Source organism: Dicentrarchus labrax, unplaced genomic scaffold (assembly GCF_905237075.1).
Source record: "Dicentrarchus labrax unplaced genomic scaffold, dlabrax2021, whole genome shotgun sequence".
NCBI classification, from domain to species: Eukaryota; Metazoa; Chordata; class Actinopteri; family Moronidae; genus Dicentrarchus; species Dicentrarchus labrax.
In genome coordinates this window covers 7,729,667-7,749,425 of record NW_026136704.1, presented here as the reverse complement: position 1 = coordinate 7,749,425, position 19,759 = coordinate 7,729,667, and the positions used below count along the sequence as shown (strand labels likewise).

General features: G+C 42.8%; 1 protein-coding gene across 2 annotated transcripts in view; it reads left to right on the top strand.

The window, feature by feature from the left end:
* The first annotated feature begins 3,040 nt into the window (after nt 1-3,040).
* LOC127362550 (endothelin-converting enzyme-like 1) overlaps nt 3,041-19,759 on the top strand; it is a 47,028-nt gene continuing 30,309 nt past the window's right edge. For both annotated transcript variants that reach the window (XR_007884479.1, XM_051398366.1), the window contains exons 1-6: nt 3,041-3,254; nt 9,864-11,058; nt 12,203-12,271; nt 12,769-12,879; nt 13,021-13,113; nt 14,694-14,818. Coding sequence is in view for 1 of the 2 variants with exons in the window: in XM_051398366.1 (XP_051254326.1) it covers nt 10,201-11,058; nt 12,203-12,271; nt 12,769-12,879; nt 13,021-13,113; nt 14,694-14,818 (1,256 nt within the window). In the remaining variant the exon portion in view is untranslated. The remainder of the gene's footprint in view (nt 3,255-9,863; nt 11,059-12,202; nt 12,272-12,768; nt 12,880-13,020; nt 13,114-14,693; nt 14,819-19,759) is intronic.

Sequence of the window (19,759 nt, the reverse complement as noted above, 5' to 3'; positions counted from 1 at the left end):
TACTCTGTCTGAGTGGAAGATGGAGGGGGTAGACACATGGGGTGGGGTCAGGCTCAGGTGCTGAGCAGACAGGAGAAAAAAACATCCCCTCGTCCTCCTCCCTTCTGCTCTTATCTAAGTTGTTGCACCTTTTAGGCAAGCTACCTCCATCCATCTTCAGTTTGGCTAAACCTGAGAGCTACCTGGAGGCTACCTCTGTAATTCTATTACTCCCATCCCCGGGGAAGGTGGAGTATACATCACTGGTCATACTGACTAATATGTTCTTGTGAAATCAGCACACTTCCCACTGTATGCCACTTAAGTATTATCATCTCTGTCCCTGACTTAACTTCCTTTGAGATGTCTGCTTCATCAGGGACCTTGATGAATCAAGTGAACCAGGACAAAAAGGATATTTTTAGACACTCAAAAATAGACTTGTAGTCTGCAGCTCTTATAGACTCTTCGATTATTGTCAAGAGGACGTGTTTGGGGGATGTTAGCACAGATGTGTGTGTTTGCTTGCGGTGTTATTGTTTGTATATGTGTGTGTGTGTGTGTGTGGGTGTGCATGAGAGCCAGGCAGAGATGGAGAGAGTGAGTTTCCTTGCCTGTCCCTGTGGCAGCAGGTGTGTAAATAACACCCTAATAAAAATGAGGATGAATCAAAGTGCAGAGGGACCTGAACACCAGTCATCCATATACACTCCCTCCCCTCCTCTTTCGTCAAACTCCCGACATTGATCCCAGCTCATCTGCTCATCATCAACGTCCCCCAGGCTGCACAGCGCTCTCTCACTCCTCTCTGGTCTGCTGGGGCACTCGTTATAATTCTGGGTCGGTAGGCCGCAAGTGTTGCGGCATAATTTTGCCAAGTGTCCTGCTTCAATGCAGGCTGACAGCTGAACCCAAATCCACTGCTTCACTGAGCCGGATTATAGGCCAGTGTGCCTGGTTTGCCTCGTTTCCCTCACTGTTGTTACCTGTTAGCAAAATGAGCCCTGGAACTGCTGAGAAAAGTGGGATAAAATGGCCTCAAGCTAAAAGTAAATTAACTGAGGAAATCACATCCATAAGAGGGAGGACTGAAACACTAATTTGCAGTCGAGGTAAAAGAAAAGGTGGGCAGACAGTCAGTTATTTGAACTTTCACACATCACCAATTACTTCACGATGATTGCTAACTTCTCTTTGATTATGTATGTGTAGCATATACTGAGGTACTGTAAATGGTGGCAGCCTTAAAAGGTGGGAAACTAATCTGTAAATTGATTTCATTATATATGGCAGCGTTGCCACTTAGCTACAACCCCATCCTACCATGTATGGAATAACAGGCCTTTAGTATCAACTGGACCCAATGTAACTCAGGACTTGTGCTAGGTTAATCATTATCTATCCTGAGTTTGCGGCCTCTAATTAAATACAAATGTCCCACTAGACTGTCTGAATCGCATAAAAATACCCGATAACCTCACATTAGTTTAAAGCTGCATTAATTCAGTGTTAGACTACTTTGGGGTAAAGCAACAAGCTGTAAACATATTATTTTAGGGGTTTATCGGAGCTTTTTTTTTTTTATTATTGAAAACAGCTGCCTGAGATAGATAAGAGCTGTAACACCAAAAACTGAACCACGACTGTAAAGTTGTGGGCTGCAAACCTAAAACAATGAGCTGAAAGACCCTAAAACAATGCATAGAGCTGAGAAAAACTATGACCCACTTCACATTACACATAATTATTAATATTGATTTGTGCAGCTTTTAATTTACTTAAATTTACCATTCCTGCCTGCTTTACGTCACTGTTCTGGGAACCTGCCCGTTACCATCCACCTCTATTTCTGACCTACTGCTGGTCTATTACTCGCCTTAACCTGTTGGATTTGTGTGCCTGTTTAAACTCACTCCATGTTGCCACCTGTAAACCTGTTCATTTACCACAGATTGTATCACAGATTAACGCTAACACAAACGGCTCTGCTTCAGTGTCTGCATTTGGGTCCTCTTCCTCGAAAACCATACCTAACCTAATTTTGACAGCATTTGGCACCAAACTGGGGTGGCAGCTGGGATGGCCAGACATTTTTGGGGTGGTCACTGCAACCTTATACCACCCCTCTAGATCTGCCCCTGACCAGAAGCAGAGCACACTTAGAAAGCAGACTATTTAGCTTTTTTCATTAGTTGTTATGTGTCATTTTAATAAAGCTTCAAGGATGTTAATCAAGTGCAGTTTTGGAAACTGGCACATTGTGATGAGCAGGTTTCTATTTTGTTAAGTGAACAAACAAAAGGTGAAAAAAACAACATATTTGTGGCTACAGTGTACAAAATAAACCAACAATCTTCTCCATATAAGCTCTCACTGAAGGACGGGGTAATGAAATGGCCAGTTAGTTACTCGACTAATTTGCATAATAATATTAGTCGACCTTTTGGTTTGATTAGTTGGGTTTGTGTGACTTTTAGGCAACATTGAGATTAATGTTTCCACAGCGGATGTTTAGTGGTTGTTTAGACCAGAAGATTTATTAAAATAGACTTTGTGATTTGGTAGTACCATAAAACGTTGCAGCCCAATAATATTAATCAGTGGAATAGACTCATTCATTTGGAAATGAGTGGATGTTCTCCCGCTGAGCTGGTAGGATTGTATATATTTAAATCTGCATAACTGCTATAGGATACAATGTTTTTTCTTTTCATTGTGATGTATTAGATAATATTTGTCTTATTTTAATGCAGATGGAAATATGTGTGAATGTGCAGGAGTTGAACTGACGATAACTAAAAGTGTTGCTGTATGTTAAGCAGTAGTTGCTTCTAAAGTATTTAAAAACAATATATAATGTGCGTTTGGCTTCATACTCACTCACACAGATACCAATTACTTAAACAAACCACCAATGAGAGAAAAATAAAAAGCACAGCCAGTGGACATAAGGATTAACATCTGCTCAGCGTGTGTGTGTGTGTGTGTGTGTGTGTGTGTGTGTGTGTGCGCGCGCGCGCCTTACCTTGTTAACGAAGGACCCCCTCCTCTCTCCCTCTCTCTCCTCCCTCGCTCTCTCTCTCCTCCATACATCGGAGGCTGTGAGGCTGCAGCGGCGGCAGAAAGCGGTGCGGATCCCGGTGTGTGCCTATCTCTCCGGAGGGGGACCGGATAATCCAGTCGGACCCGTCAGTGGAGTGGATCTCCTCTATCTGCACACTCATAGCGAAGCCACTTTTACATTGCCACCGGCGATTGTGATTTACTCCCCACAGGTAAGGTCTTTTTGCACAAGTTTTCATCGCTCTGGGGCAATCCACACCTCTAATGAGCGTACTGACGCTGGTCTCCCACCAGCCAGTGTACACGGCAGGCTAAGGGCTCTCTTAAATACAAATTCGATCGTGTTGTTTGTGTGTTTCTTTAACTATGGGGAGCGAGGATTAGGGATAAATATCAACAGATTAACTTGGAAGTCACGTTTTAGCAGCCGACACGTTGATGAGAGTTGTCCACTCAGTTATTAGTCTTTTCCTCTCGGCGTCCACGAACGGGTCTAGAAGTTTTGATGCTCAGCAATAAGATGATTTTGTCGGCCAGTTGTCAAAACACTAAAAGAGAAGAAATATCAAATTGGATGTGTGGATGCTGAGGCGGTCGGTCGGTCTGGAAATGACTTTAGTTGACTGACTGACTGACTGTACTTTTCACAGAAGAACAATGTGTCTCAGTGGAGAGTAACTATATGTTTACGTGTGTTTTATCCTATAATAAATCTATTTTTCTACTGTTTCCATTTGGCCTGTTTGAGTCCTTTGCGACGAATCATCACAGGTGGGAAAAAACGGATAAAACGACCAGATACAAATGATCTAACGTCTTTAGAATTCATCAATTGTCTGCCGTATGAGTAAAAGTAAGTGCTCTCTGTGCCCATAATGATTCCTTTTCTTTTTGGCGCACCAGCGGCAGACTGCTCTGCGTCTTTACGCACCACGAGTTTTTGCATCGCCCCAAAAGTTTGAAATCATAACTAATAGTCGCTCTCTGTATCAGCCTCAACACCGCAACCCTACACTCATTCATCAGTTTAACTGCTCTGCCCAACGCCAGAGACGCGCTTCTCTTCAATATTCAGAATCCCGTTCAAAAACAGTGCAAATGAATTCTTATTGGCTTGTTGAGAAGTTGATAGAACATAAGTTAAGCCTTTCCTTACATAAATGTATAATAGTGTTTTATCATACACCACAAGCCATAAAAGCTGAATAAAATAGTAAAAACTTGTCAAACCTCCCTCCATAGAGATACACCCAAAGGGGTACCTAACAATGTAAAGTACTTCTAATACAGTACTTGAGTAGAGATACCAGTAGAGTGTTGCAGAAGGGCTAAAGGTTAAACTATGTACACCTGAAGTGTTCGAAATGTCAATATTTGAATTGTATTTTAGCTCTCTGCTCTATACACAAAAGGAGTTATTAAGGTTAATAGAGTTACAGTATGTGAGCTGAGCACTCTGTACCTATACCTGTGTGTGTGTGTGTGTGTGTGTGTGCGCGTGTGTGCGTGCGTGTGAGAGAGAGAAGAGGAGAGGAGAGGAGGGAGTGAAGGAGAGAGTTTTTCAAGGGTTCTTCAGTCCAGTTGTTCTTTAGAATGACTCAAACTCTTCTGTTTTAATAATACATTTTAAATAAAGAGCCCAATGGGCTCCTTAAAATGTCTTTTAATATTGAACATTTCATACTCACACAACGCTTAACTAGTTTTTAATAGCACCACAAAGGAGGCTCTGCTCTGGTACAAGCCTAGGCAGTATCTCCTGGTTCTATATAGGACCCTTGAGCTGTGTGTCCAAATCTGAAGCCCATACAAACCATAGCGCTCTACTGCAGCCTCTGGCGACCAGCGATAAGGCTCGAGGGGGCTGACTCCCACGCTGAACCCTCCGAGTGCCGTGAGGCTTTTGGGTCAGGCTCTGTGACCACTTTGATTAGGGGATAATAAACCCATTTATAGAGGGCTTTCAGGTGACGTAACTCGCCTGAGAGGAGATAAAAGCAGAGAGTTTCCCCCTAAGCTCTTATTTCTGGCTACCACCAAATATCATCACAAACGGGAGAAGAGTTTGCTCTCAGTGAATTTATGTTAATGGGTGTAAGTTAGGCTGTCTGGAAAGTGACGGTAACATTCAGAGTATAATGCGCATTGTTGGGATAAGTTAACAGTTGCTAAAGGCATATGCTTCCTGTGCAGTTAAACAGCAGGAGATACATGCTGACGGTTTAACAGGTTACATATTTGGTTACAGACAAGAAGGTGGGACAGTTTTTGTTGCTATTGATTCAACAGTAAATAATACTGACAGAATTAGTATTAACGGCTATATTTTATGATCTGTTTAATGTGCCCTCTAGCAATCGTTAACTTTGCAACTAGACAATGTTGACCTCAGGTGACTCTACGTCTCTGTAGCAACAAATCTGACTGCTTTCTCAGACCATGGGGGAACAATTTGTGTTGATGTGTTACCCCCAAAGCCTGTAATTCTTAAAGCGCTAAAAGTCTGTGGGGATAATTCAGTACAGCTCATGCTGATACACATTTGCAAAGAGCATTTCATATGTTCATTTCAGGAACTTTCAGGGGAATTGGAGTTTGGGGCTTTTGGGAACAAGAGTTCACCAGTAAAACATGCACTTTCGCTTGTAACATTACTGATCAATCAACTCAAACCACTACTACCTGTCTATGTTATACATTGGGTTATCTGGGCAGAGCTCATTTTATATTGGTCCTCCAAAATTTAAGCTAGGAGAACTGTGATCCATCTACGGAGCGATGGGAACCTGCCCCGTCAGAGACCCACACTTATTGATTATCATTGATCTTCTCTTAGGATTTATTTGGTTGTAGTAAGAGAGAGGTCCACCCAGCCTTCAAAGTGGACAGTTTGCTTAAAGAGCAAATTAAAAGGACAGAATTTCTGGATTCTCTTTGTGAACAGTTTAATACTGTGACTGTGCATGTCATTCACTTTTTTTTTGGCCTTTTATTGATAGTGACAGCTGAAGACAGACAGGATAAGGGGGGCAGAGAGAGTGGGGATGACACGCAGCAAAGGGCCACAGTTCAGATTTGAACCCAGGCCGCTGCAGCAACTCCATACATGGGCCGCCAGGTCCACCAACTGAGCTAATTTTTACTTTTACTTTTTACTCTAAAGTAAGTTACTTTTAAAAGATCTGGTGGTCCATTTGGTGCCATCTACTGGACCCTTAAGGCCCCCAGACCTCACTTTTAGAACCCCTGCTATAATTGAATAAAGGATTGTCTGTTGCTAGAAAGATGTATGGGAAATGCTTTACAACTATGCTTTACGCTATGTTTCACCAGGGCTGTGTTTTTGATGCCTTTAAAGTGTCCATGCATGTGGTGTGTGTGTGTGTGTGTGTGTGTGTGTGTGTGTGTGTGTGTGTGTGTGAGAGAGAGAAAGAGAGAGAGCGGGAGTGTGTGTGTAGCAGTATTAGAATAACTCTCAGATATTAGGCCCTGTCATGTTCGGTAAATAGCCATTCATCACACATGCCTTTCCCTGTGATGGTACCCACAAGATCCAATCCATTAGCCATACACTGGGTGTCCACTCTGTGTGTGTGTGTGTGTGTGTGTGTGTGTGTGTGTGTGTGTGTGTGTGTGTGTGTGTGTGTGTCTGTGTGCATGCATGTTTCATGCATAATTTATTATAATGCTTAAGGAGTTGTGACATATGAGAAAGTGCATTTGAAAGAGAGGGGGAGAAAAGTTGTAAAGAGAGAATGCATCAATTCAATAATATTTACATTATAATCAATTATATAGAAGCAATGAGTGTGTGCTCATGATGCATGAAGTGCATGAGGCTCAAAGTGACCGAATACAGCTTCATAGAAACAGCATGTTTGTAATTGTGTGCGTGTGTGTGTGTGTGTAACAAGGCAGAGGATTGATGGATGATAAGCTGAATTGACAATGACATCGTACAGAGACACACTACCCCTCCCCATTTTCTCCCACTTTGAATACCCGCTCCCCTCTGCACTGCACTTGTCATCCCTGTTGGCATGGGGAGAGTGTAGGCAGACATGTGCCACATGTTGTCACCAGCCGCTTCTTTTCACCTGCCGGCCATTAGCTTCACCAGGACAGGCATGTAAACGAGTTCACGCTGTCCCCTCCAGTACCCTCGTCCACCACTCAAGCACCCCGACCAAACAATAGGGGTCGCTAGAGCAGTGACATTGCAATTATCACAGAATGCTGATGTTAGTTCATACTGCAAAACCCAGAATTACCTATCACTATGCATTTTATTTGAACATTTAATGCCAACATTGGTTAGGCAACGGAAAAATGTATAGGGATTGGAGTTACAGGAAGCCATTCAGTTGTCAAGCATTCAAGTTGGAGGTATCTAATTAGCTGCTCAGCTGCAGCACATTGAACAAATGTACCAGCAAATGTCACTTAGGTTCAGTTAGATGCTGCTGTGGTTCCTACTCACCAGTACCACTGACAAAACGCTGTAATATAGGCTGTACCCTGTCTGTTGTTCTACTGCCGGAGCTCAGCCTTCCAGCTGCTGTCAAACAAACACAGACAAGCACCTCCAGCTGCCTGAAACATTTCTGATATTTCCCAAAAGACCTCTTTTTGTTCATTTTAATAATAAAAAACAATTGAGGGGCACCACGGTACCTCACCTAGTAGAGTATGTGTCCCATGTTCTAAGGCTGAGTCCCAATTTATGTCTATGTATGGCCATCACAGTCCACTAAAGGCATAAAAACCCCTCAAAGTAAAAAAAAATGGTTGATTAAATGTTTAAATGTGTGATTTCATTTGGGTTTTAAAACTTGTTTGAGATGTTTGATCAATCACAGTCAGCATTAAGTCTGTACAAAGTTTTTGGCAGTTACGTTATCATTGCATGGTAATGCAGTTCAAGTGTAGGCACTAGGCAGATTTGAAAAGTCTGCACCGGGTTCGCAGGAATGATAATATTACATTGACAAAACTGAATGTAGACTCGATGTTCACTGTTTGATTTGATTGATTACACAAAGTTTCAAGAGTCTACTTATAGATTTTAAGAGTGTTTGAAAAAGCCAATGGACGTGGGTAAAAATGCATCGCACTTCTAAAACACTGCAGCAAAATCACTAACTGTAACGCAAAGATGATTTGGAGTAAATAGGCTAAAACCTGCAAAACCATTGGTATGTTTCTTTAAGTTCCTGATGCACTCAAATGGATGCAGAAATCGACAGCGAGGAGGACAGCGGAAGCACACAGTATTCTGTATAGACCTCACTGAGTGTTTGCAGATGTGATGTGTTGACTGTCCATGCTATCATTCATTTCTCTTGCGAATCTATCTCATGTCCCTCATGGTTACATGGAAAGTTTAATTCAGACTTTCCTTTCTACCTTGCTGTGTAAAGGGCTCACTTCTTACTGCATTGGCACAGAACATGAATCTAACACTTCAGAATGACCTGATATGAAAATTATTCCACAGTTAAACACACAACCCAAACACACAACTAAGGCAGAGGTATCGCCACAGGGATTTGAACACCAGATCTCTGCAGTGGTATGGAAGAATTTTATCTCTGCACCACCCATGCATCCCTCCTCCCTATATTCTTCTCATTGTCCTTTCCTTTCCCCCAAAAAACATAATACTTTAACACACTCACAACCCATCAGCCACTCCCTCATGATTGGTATTACTACCTCTCACAGTCTGAGATACCCTCTACTCATCTCTCTGTTTACCTGCAAACACTAAACTTCTTATTTCTTTATTTCTTTCTTTTTTCTTCTTTCCTTCTTATCTACATACAGCACTCCCATAAGGCGAGGGAAAGCTTGTTAAAGACATCAGTGCTGAAGTTTGCTATTCTCAGAGGAGATAACAGGGATCAATTTTCACAGATCGCCTTCACAGCTTTCAGCAAGTTCACTGCGCCGAGTCACTGAAAACACACACACAGACAGACACGCACAAGGGCTTGCAAACTCACACTGGGACAGGATCCAAAAAACAATTTATCAGTCAGTCTCTCTATCTAAAGGCTTGGATACTGCCTACAGGCTACATGTAGAGTACATCAGCAGAAGAAAAGGAGAATGCAAACAGCTGAAAAAATATTTTGTGTGTCTGAGTTAGTCTGGTTGCTTTTGTTGCATGACATAACTGCATGTACATTCTGTGAATCCAGTGTATTGTAGGTCTTTGTGTTGAAAATGTCTAATTAGGTGTATAATATATATAATATATTATGATATACATCATATATATCATATATGTAAGTATGAATGAGAACACAGTGGGATGTAAGTGCATACAAGTTATATTTTGGCAGCTGCTTGTAATACGATAGCTTGTTATTCCTTTAAAATTTCCATAGAGGATCAGCTGATGCCCTCTGTGCTGTAGGTGTGTGTGTGTTTCTTCAGTTTGGTGTGGTGGCGAAGGACATAAATTCTCCATGTCCTTCTGTAATAATATAAAGTTTTACATCAATTTAGACTGACACAAGCTAAGTTATGGTGATTGCCACACCTCTCCATGCCCAGCTGATGCTCAGCTCCTTGCTCCTGTCTCCATTGATCCATCCAAAGCTGTGAGTCACCCGGGGACATCGTCTCCCTGAGGGATGACTATCACCAATCAATCCAACAACTTTAGCTGACAAACAACAGAACGAGACAAAGCGGGGAAAAATGTGGCAAAAAAGCTATTTTGTCATTCTCTGCTGTTGTAATCGTGGATTCAATTTCCTATCGCTCTCTCGACTTACAGCCCTCCCCTGTCTCATTTCTATTTTTATCGACAGGTGACCTGTAACTGGTTGGAAAGAGGGAGGGGAGCAGAACAAATGGAAAGGGAACAGAGGGAGAGAGGATGAAAGAGACAGAGCAGGACCCATGAGATTCCTCGTGCACAATGGGAAGCCCTTGCTCTGCCGGCTTTTGATTTGAAAAGAATAAAGGGGACTTTGCCTAAAGAGGGTCAACGGGATCTTGACATCATTTCAGTGTTTTGCCCTCTAGTGGGGGTCCACCCTTCTGTCTCGGTAGGAGTGGTCATGGCTGTACACTAAGCATAGAATAAAGTCATCTCTTTCTCTCTACGCCCTTTTGCTACTTCTTACCTAGTCACAGGCCGTTGCCATGGAGAAGACATACTCACTAACTGCCCACTATGATGAGTTCCAGGAAGTGAAATATGGCGGCCGTTATAGCAGTGACATCCTCAGCAATGGCATGACCCTTCATCTGGGAGGCAGCCTGGACCGTCACGTGGGGCGTACCCGAGGAGGGACCTGGTCCAACGGTCGAAACAAAGATCCAAGCAGCACCAGCAGCAGTGGAGGGCTTCCTCGATGGAGCCGGAGGGAGATCTGCCTCCTCTCTGCACTGGTCTTTGCGGCAGGAATGTGCGTTATCTTGGGCAGCATGCTGGCTCTCAAGTACATTTCCCTGGACGCCCAGCAGGACCCACAGTGTCGACAGGACTGCCAACGCAAACGCTCCCTGCTGCGGGCGGCACGCTTTGTTCAGGCCAATATTGACCCAACAATCCAGCCCTGCCAGGATTTCTACTCCTTCGCCTGTGGTGGTTGGCTGAGGCGCCACGGCATCCCAGAGGACAAGCTCAGTTACGGAATCATCACCGCCATAGGAGAGCACAATGAGGAGAAACTACAGCGCCTCCTTCTGGAGCCCATACGGAGACGTGGGTCCAACTCAGCAGAGCGCAAGGTCAAGGAGTTCTATCGATCCTGCGTCAATATCCAGGAGATCGACAAGCTGGGCTCTGACCCCATGACAGAGGTGATAGACAGCTGTGGGGGGTGGGATCTGGTGGGGGCTCCTCCCGGTGCTGCTGGGTGGGAGAGAGAGGGTGCCCCACAGAGGCCGGACTTCAATGAGCTGCTGTACAGGACCCAGGGGGTGTACAGCACTGCCGTCTTCTTCTCCCTCACTGTCAACGTGGACGACAAAAACTCCTCCAGGAATGCAATCAGGGTAGGTAAAAGGATGTTGGAACTGAGTGAACATTTGTGAAAGAATGCCATGTTCCAATCTTCAGAAACATCACAGTCACAGGACACTAATGACATTGACTCATTAGGTGCACCATCAGCAAGGACATGGAGGTCCAGTGTGTATCATTTAGGTGGATCTATTAGCAGAAATGGAATATAATATTCATAGGTATTAATTTAATGTTCCTTTAAATTAGAGTGAATAAACTTGAGCACAGAAGTTCATTCTCGACCTTGGGAACACTTCTGTGATGAGATATTCTAAAGTCCAGGCTCAATTGCTGGGCTTTTCCTGAGCTTTTGAGTGTTTCTCGCAAACCTTCTTCAGCATATCGAAATTGCTCAGTTGTCTCCACACGTATACAACCACCTGTTACCACGTGACTGAAGCTTTGCACTTCGGCCACGTGATGACGCCTGAACAAGTTCCATTTGCTGGCACTGAGATATGGATGAAAGCTCCGGAAAAAAGCTAGTAGATGAACCTTGAAGTTTACTAGAACAGCTTTTACTGAAGGAGGTTTGCAACATCTGCTCTGATACACAGTTTGATAAAAAGTAATAATAACCAAAACATGCTTATCAGGGGAAATATCCAATATTGTCACTGGCACCACAGCAGCTGTGTTCAGCTTTGTGACAATGCATTTTTCAGATAATCAAATAGGCTTTAGAGTGGTTTGTTTGGCTTAAGAAAGTAGGAGAATTTTCTAAACCCATTAAGGAATACTTAATCCTTCAGTTTATCTCAAAAATTCGAAATCAACACGTTTGTGGATGCATGGTTTGAATTGGACAACAACGATATTAAAGTTGAGTAACATTAGCCAGCCATATCTGAGATTTAATAAAAGATGAATATCAGTCCAGCACACAGAATGACGTACGTGTGGGCATTATTTATTAAATGCCATTAATAATTCATTCAGTGTGTTGAGTGGCTTGTGAATGCTGGCATTATAACAGATTATTGAAATATTAAAAACTCCTTTGAATATGCATCTGTTGCGAGCTTAGCAACACATGTGACTACATACCAGAAAAAATGTAATTACTGCATTAGTGTGTGTGTGTGTGTGTGTGTGTGTGTGTGTGTGTGTGTGTGTGTGTGTGTGTGTGCACAGATTGATCAGGAGGGGCTCACGCTGCCTGAGAGAAGTCTCTACCTGGGACAGGATGAGGACAGCGTAAAGGTAAACATGCTTCTTTACCTCTTTAACACCGCCCCACCATTTACCTCTCTCATCATCCCTTCTACATCCTCCTTTTTCCCCCAAAGACCACGTATTTATCTAACCTCCCCCCGTGGTTCCCTTCTTTCCATTCCATCATTTTCTCTCTTAACCTCACTTCCTGATGCCTCCATCCACACTTCGTCCTCCCTTCTTCTCCATCCTACCTTCACATACATCACCTTTTCTTTTCTTCTTTGCGTTTCCTTTACTTCATACTCTACCCTTTTTCCTTTCTAACCTCCCCTCCCACTGCCCTCCTTCCATTCTCTCCTCCTCCATCTGCCCTATTGACTCCTCTCTCTCTCCTCTTCATCAATCCACCTGTTTTCCTCTGTCACCCACTGTGCTTTTGTTATCCTGTCCACTTTGCCACATGTCACCCCCGTCATCGGGCCATTACTGATGATGTCGCAGCTCCTCCCGTCTATTAGTTCTGATGTTGTTGTGCTTCCCAGATCCTGGCGGCGTACAAGGCCCTGATGGAGCGCTTGCTGAGCATGCTGGGAGCTCACAACGCCACGCAGAAGTCCAAGGAGATTATACAGCTGGAGACCCGTCTGGCCAATGTGAGCTGATTGCCCATGCACGTGTATGTGTGCATCTGTATGTGTGTGTGTGTGTGTGTGTGTGTGTGTGTGTGTGTGTGTGTGTGTGTGTGTGTGTGTGTGTGTGTGTGTAGTGTTGAGTGAAATCTCCTCTCGTTGCAGATCACTGTGTCAGAATATGATGACCAAAGAAAGGACATCAGCACCATGTATAACCGCATCACCCTCAGGCAGCTACAGCGCATCGCTCCCAATGTGAGTACTGCACACACACACACACACACACACACACACACACACACACACACATACACACCCATTATATACACGTTTGGTTTTAGGTCAAAGCAAACGTGATGGATTAAGATTTGAACTCCAACTGAGCATTTTAAGTAGTGTGGCAAATGTGGTAGCGCACAGGGGGAAGGTGTGTGTGTGTGTTTGGGGAGGGAGGGAGTGGTGAAGCACTTTACACACATACACACACACATATAGAGGCCTAAGTGACTCACAAAGCTGTCCGCCCTGCAGGGGTAGACGGAGAGGTTTAGGGATAGAGGGAAAGATGCAGGGAGATGAAAAGGAGAGAATGAGGAGACATGGGGGGGGGGGTGAAAGAAATGACGGAGGGAGAGGAAAAGGAAAGACAAAGGAGACACAGGCAGGGAGGAGAAGGAAAAGGCTCTCCTCTGAAGCAGCGGGAACACTGACAGAGAATCCTCAAGATGCTTCATGGTCGAGGGAGGGAAGGAGGAGAGATGGAATCTGGGCATGTAATGAGAGGAAGATAAAGAGTTTGATTTTTAGCTTCTCGACCAAAAAAACTACACACAGAAAAAAGGGGCAGCGTGGAAAAAAAATGAGGGGGAATAAAACGGGTGTGAGGGCTGCTGACAAGAAAAAACATGGACTGAAGTAGATTATAGGATAGAGATTCACGCAGGAAAAAGACGCAGCTATATGGCTTCAGTTCACCAAAAGAAACACTGTTTGCAAGAAGCAAAGTTAAATACAAAGAGTAACATGATGACATTTAAAGTAGAATAGATTACTGCTGATGGTCCAAGGCAGTTGGTCTCAACCTTTGTGGCTTGTGACAACACACAATCTCTTGTCATAGGTTTCATCACAACAGTTCAACCAAAGAGTGATGTTTCTTTTTTTTTTGAGGGGTCTCAGTCTCTTTAATTAACATTTACTTAACCCTCTGACAAGCTCAAAATTAAAATCATATATATCTATAAGGGTGAGATGTGCAGAGAAAGTGCAATTGACAGTGAACAGACAGCTGAGTGAATCTGCCTGGCATGAATACTGCCCTCCAAATTTGTACAAACTATGAATACAGGATAATCAATGCATTTAAACTCTGCCTCATTTATTTAATGTCAAACAAACAACAGAGTAGATTTACACATCCGGCCACAGGTCTTACATTAATGGGTCACAGCTGACTTACAGAAAGGCTTGTGGTCAGGTCACAATTAGGCCTTGTACAGTTCAGTACCGGGTCAGTTTGTGGTTGTGAGGCAGGTACAGGTTTGTAGGGCTCTGGAGATTTTCAGTCATTTCATTTTGTTGTTTTTATAGCATGTTGGATGTTTAGAATTGTGTGAATTGAGTGGCAGGCACAGGAGGCACAGGCGCACTCTGATTTGGAAGCTGATAGCGTTTGTCACACACTAGCTAAAACTATCATCAAAAATGAAACCCCCACACTGAGAACCACCGCTTTAAAGCAGTCCTGGCATGGTTTCATTTTTTTGAAAGTGGAAAAGGGAGAAAAAACAAACTCCTTAAAAAGTAACACCGTATCATTCCTCCTCTCGCTATAGCTTCACTGGAAACGCCTGCTGGACAGAATCTTCCACGACAACTTCTCAGAGGACGAAGAGATCGTGGTGCTCGCCACCGATTACATCCAGAAAGTCTCCGACATCATCAAGACCACTTCGAAGAGGTAAAGAAAGAGAAAACGGGTGGATTGGTGGGGGTTGAGGGTTGGTGGAGTGGTGAGGGACGAGGGGAGAGAAAGATGAGGGCACTGAGGTGTATGGAAAATCGATGAAATTAGACGCAGGAATTTTTTAGTCGGTACTTTTTGAGCATGAGTAAGCGCTTTTGTTTGAGGTTGTTTGGGTGTGTATTGCCTTTGGTTTAGGCCTGTCACTATAGTTAGGGCTACAACGCAGTGTCACGAGGCGTATGGATTGGTTTTTGAATGCTGCTGTGCATGTATTTCTGTGGGCATTTGTGTGTGTGTGTGTGTGTGTGTGTGTGTATGTGTGTTTGAGGTGAGTCACTGTTGGGTGAACTTCCAGTTCTACTGCAGCTGATTATTATTGATCCACACCCACACCTTTCTACCACCTGCAGACTCAGACAGACGCACGTGGACGGCCCACACACACACACACACACACACACACACACACACACACACACACACTCTTTTCTTCTTCTTGACAGACTCCAGGGGAGGCCTTAGAGGGCTGCTGCACGTCAGGATGTATGTCACAGCAACTGACAGCTCGCCAATAGTCACTGTGCTCTACACAAATACACAACAGCACTCAGCCCTCATGTATGGCTGACTGGCCAGATGACTGGCGGGTGGATTACTTGCTTGTCATTTATGTCTGAGACTGGATACATGTCTGTCTGTCTGTCTGTCTGTCTGTCTGTATAGCAGCATAACCTATTCAGATATTTTTGTAATTTCATGACTCACCAGTTCATGACATCACGGTACCTTCATTGTTGGTCATTTTATTACCTCATCTCACCATTTCAGATTTACCACCATGCTGTAAGTCCAAGGCTTTCACACTGCTGTAGTGTTGATAAATCCTACACATTATATGTAATCAATGAGTAAAAATGCCATTTATTAACTTTATAAGAGGTGGATGACATTACCAAATTGACAAAGTTCAGATTTTTAATATAAGGTCGTATCACAGGTTCTTTGTGAAATGTGTGTCTGTGAAATCAGTTACCTCAGAATTCCTACTGTGAACAAATGAGACGATGGTGGAGATGAATGGTTTTCAGAGCGTTGGAAACGACAATGGGCGTCAGGTGCAACAATCAATTGTTTGCTGTTGTAGTGGACGACAAGTGCACTGCATCTGGGATGTCTCACACAGTCAAAAAGGCTAGCATGTTAGAATTGTTTTACCCAGGACAAGTTTTTTTAGTTTTTTCTGAACACAAGACAGCCAGTGCCATGCACATCTCCACTGTTGGTTGACATTTTACTGTTGTGAAATGGTTGCAGTTTGCATAGGTTTATGCGCAAAAACTACTTGGTTAGGATTGGTAGAAAAACATTACAAGTTAGGTTACGTACCTGACACAACTTAAGTAGTAGGGATAAGCCAGTAAACAATTATCTGTACCTGGATCTGTTTGATCAGCTTAATTATCTGTATTTGTATGGGCGGGGCTTGAAGCTGATATGGGTGGTCCTTAAACTGACTTACTGAAAATGGGATGTGTTGATCAGAAGTAGCTATATTTATTAGAAATCTATTTGCAGAACAGCCTCAGAATTGAAGGACAATGTTTTTGATCATGAGAGCTTTTTTTATATAAAAGTTGCCATATTTACAAACACACATTATACATACAAGTACATTATCTGTACTGAGTACTCGCTCAAGTGCTTAACATGGACCCAGGCTACTGTACAGTATAACTCTCCACCGCCCGTCTATCCTTCAGGTTAACCAATCAGTGCCTGAACCTGTAAGTGACTAGTCCTCTCAATTTGCCCCAGTGCTGAGGACAGAATCAGAAAAAGATCAAGACATATCCAGCAGCTAGAGCCAAACTTTTCACTAACAGGTGTTGCAACAGTGCTGCGTACAGATGTTTGAGGGAAGGTGTCCTGCCTACAAAAAGAACAGGATTAGAGCAAAGCTGTGCTTGGATGTGGGTTTACCAGCAATCCTTTCTGCACAACAAAGAACTGGTGTGACACTAACATCGGTCTGGTCTAAATGTCCACTATGGACCCTAACCCTAACCCTTATATATTTTATATATATATATATATATATATATATATATATATATATATATACACACAAATGCTCTTACCTCAGTTTATTGCCTTACTTTTACTATTTTTTCTTTCTCCATTCACATTTTTATAGGATACAAATAAATGTTATTCTGCACTTCAGTGTTTTATACTGCTAACTTTTATCAGCCACAACAAAAGATAGGATCTTTCTTTTTGCAGGGATTTTGCTCAGCTCCCATCAGTGTAAACATCTCTTCCATATCAAATTTTCTACACTGTTTGGTGCTTCATTTTTCCTTATCTCTTTCATCTGGTCTCCTGCTGCTCTCCCGTCTTTGTGAAATGTCCTTTTTAATCACAACACTCCAACATGCATGTGTATTGAGTTAGGGGTGTATCATTAAGGGATTCATAATCCTCTTTGTAAAGGTACAGCTACCTTCGCCACTGTCACATCCATTAGCCCAAGTTCACTTCTCCTCAGGTTCTCTTCCCTTGTTGTGTACCAATCTTCTCTTTGAGCTGCCTGTCCATCCATCCCCCCTGATGGCTTTAGTAATAGATTCTACACTAAGTTTCAATCATCCTCCCTCCCTGTCTTTTGTTCCCTCCACCTGTGTCTATCTGACATCCTGTCTTCTCTCGTTTTGATCACACGTTCACTCAGTCAGCTATAACGTTTGGCTGATATGGGCTTTAGTGTGGAGCTGCACTCTGAAAGTTCAAATCAACTTCTTATTTCTGAGTTCTATTATTACTATCTAGTGCTGCTAGTGCAGAATCAAATGCCAGTCTCATCTTAAGCATGTGATGACAAAATAGGCTCTATTTATCTTGGTAAACATGCATCATTTTAGCTTCTATTGGTTAAAATGAACAACTTGTGTTCAACAAAATGACCCACTGAAACATGTGGCCAGGCTCAGGTCTCCCACCCGAGACTTTGTGACAAGAGTGGCTATTGTGTAGAATATCAGGAAGAGGTCAGAATAATATCTTTTAAAGTACACTAGCTACTGTGCACACTGATGAGCTCAAGTGTATGGAAGCCAATTTCTGCCAAGAAGGAGGAAGAAAAAAAAAGAAAAGTTGGTAATGATAAAAATAACAACACTTACAGTGAATCAAAAATAAATAAATCAGAAAATAATGATAAAGTCCAAATTTTGACTTAGAAAGGCAAAGATGTCTTTTGATTTAAGTCAATGCTTAATTTGGAAATAGTAGGTCTAAGGTGAACAAGACAAAATTATGAGAATTATAGATCAAAACTGAAATTCACCAAGTCAAACGAATCGGATACTCAGTCACAATGTTGTGTGCACGGAGTTTGCATTTATCATTCATTCAAGTTGAAGCAGATTTAAGAGGTGATTGAAGTTCCAAAAACACTGAATCCAACGATTCCCATAATGCAACTCAATAGTCTTTCGCTAAACCCTCCCTGCCTGGTAAATGCCCACATATTTTAAACACTACGTTCACCCAAGCACATACCACAGCCTCATGACATCATCAGGGTTATTTGGTCATACATGGAGAGCCTCAAAGGACGTTACAACTGTTTTCACGTGATGAGTAGTACTCCTGACAAGTAAATGAATCTGTGTAAAATTGGTAGAGAGATTGGTAATTCTGACTTAAAAAGTTACTTTTACTAATTTGAGAGTAACAATTAATAAAACCTTTAGTCTATTATTTTTTCTTCTCTTTTCTCTTCCATACAATGACAGTGGGAGGTAGCAGTTTGAACTTTTAAGATTTCCTCTCTCTCAGTCTAACTTTCTGACTCAGTGTCTTTCCTTCTTTCTCATCCTCCCCTCACCAAACTCTTGTCTCTTCAGTCCCCTGCTCCCTAGCTCTCTCCATCTGTCTGCTTCTCCTTCTCCTCCATCGCTACAGCTCTCCTTCTCAACTTTGCATGATAACCCTGTCTTTCTCCCAATTCTGCCTCAATCCCCCAACACCACTCCCTATTCTCTCCATCTGCACCTCTTCCATTGTTTTCTATCCATCTCTGCCTCTGTCACTTCTGTACCTCCTGTCATCCTCCTCCTCACCTGCTCCTCATCCCTTCCCTCTTCTCTCTCCTGCAATACGTTTTCTTTTTATGCTTTCTCATTCTCCATCTTTCTCCCACCTCCAGTCTGTGTCCAGGTTCCCCAGGAAGGTCTTCATTTGGGTTTAAACAAAGGTTGGCATTGCTAGTTCATACACACACACACACACACACACACACACACACACACACACACACACACACACACACACACAGTTATACACATTCAAATGGAGGAAAAGATCTCTGCCATTTCCTGGGGGGTGTTGCTCATTAGTATAGCTCATGAGAAAGGTCCCGGTTCCTTACATCAAGGGATCTCTCCACCGCTACCTATTAATCACCAGTCACACAGCTTGTTGCAACACCCATGCACACAAATAAATACAGACACCAGGAAACTGAAGTTAGCACTCACAGTGGGAAAATCCTGTCAGAAAAAAATCCACTTCCTTCTTTTACTCCTCCTGTGAGGTAAAATGTGTTAATGTCCTTACTCTTCCTAGTAACAGATTACCACAAACTGCTGCTTTGTTTCAAAATCATGCTAGTGTCTCTGTGAGGCTGTACTTACAAGCACTACATGTGGAACATTTTGACTTGTCTTCCAGTATTGAGTAATACAGCTCCAAAGAAGATCTGATCATCTGGTTTGATGGTTTATTAACATAAAAATGTAGGTTTGAAATTAAATCCAACTGAGCTTCTCTTGAAGAGAGGAACATTTGAAAACATCCAACCCGTTCTTCCACTCTTAGCTTAGTTGACTTTCTTCTATAGTTTCGTTCTACTAGCACAGTGGGTTATCTTAC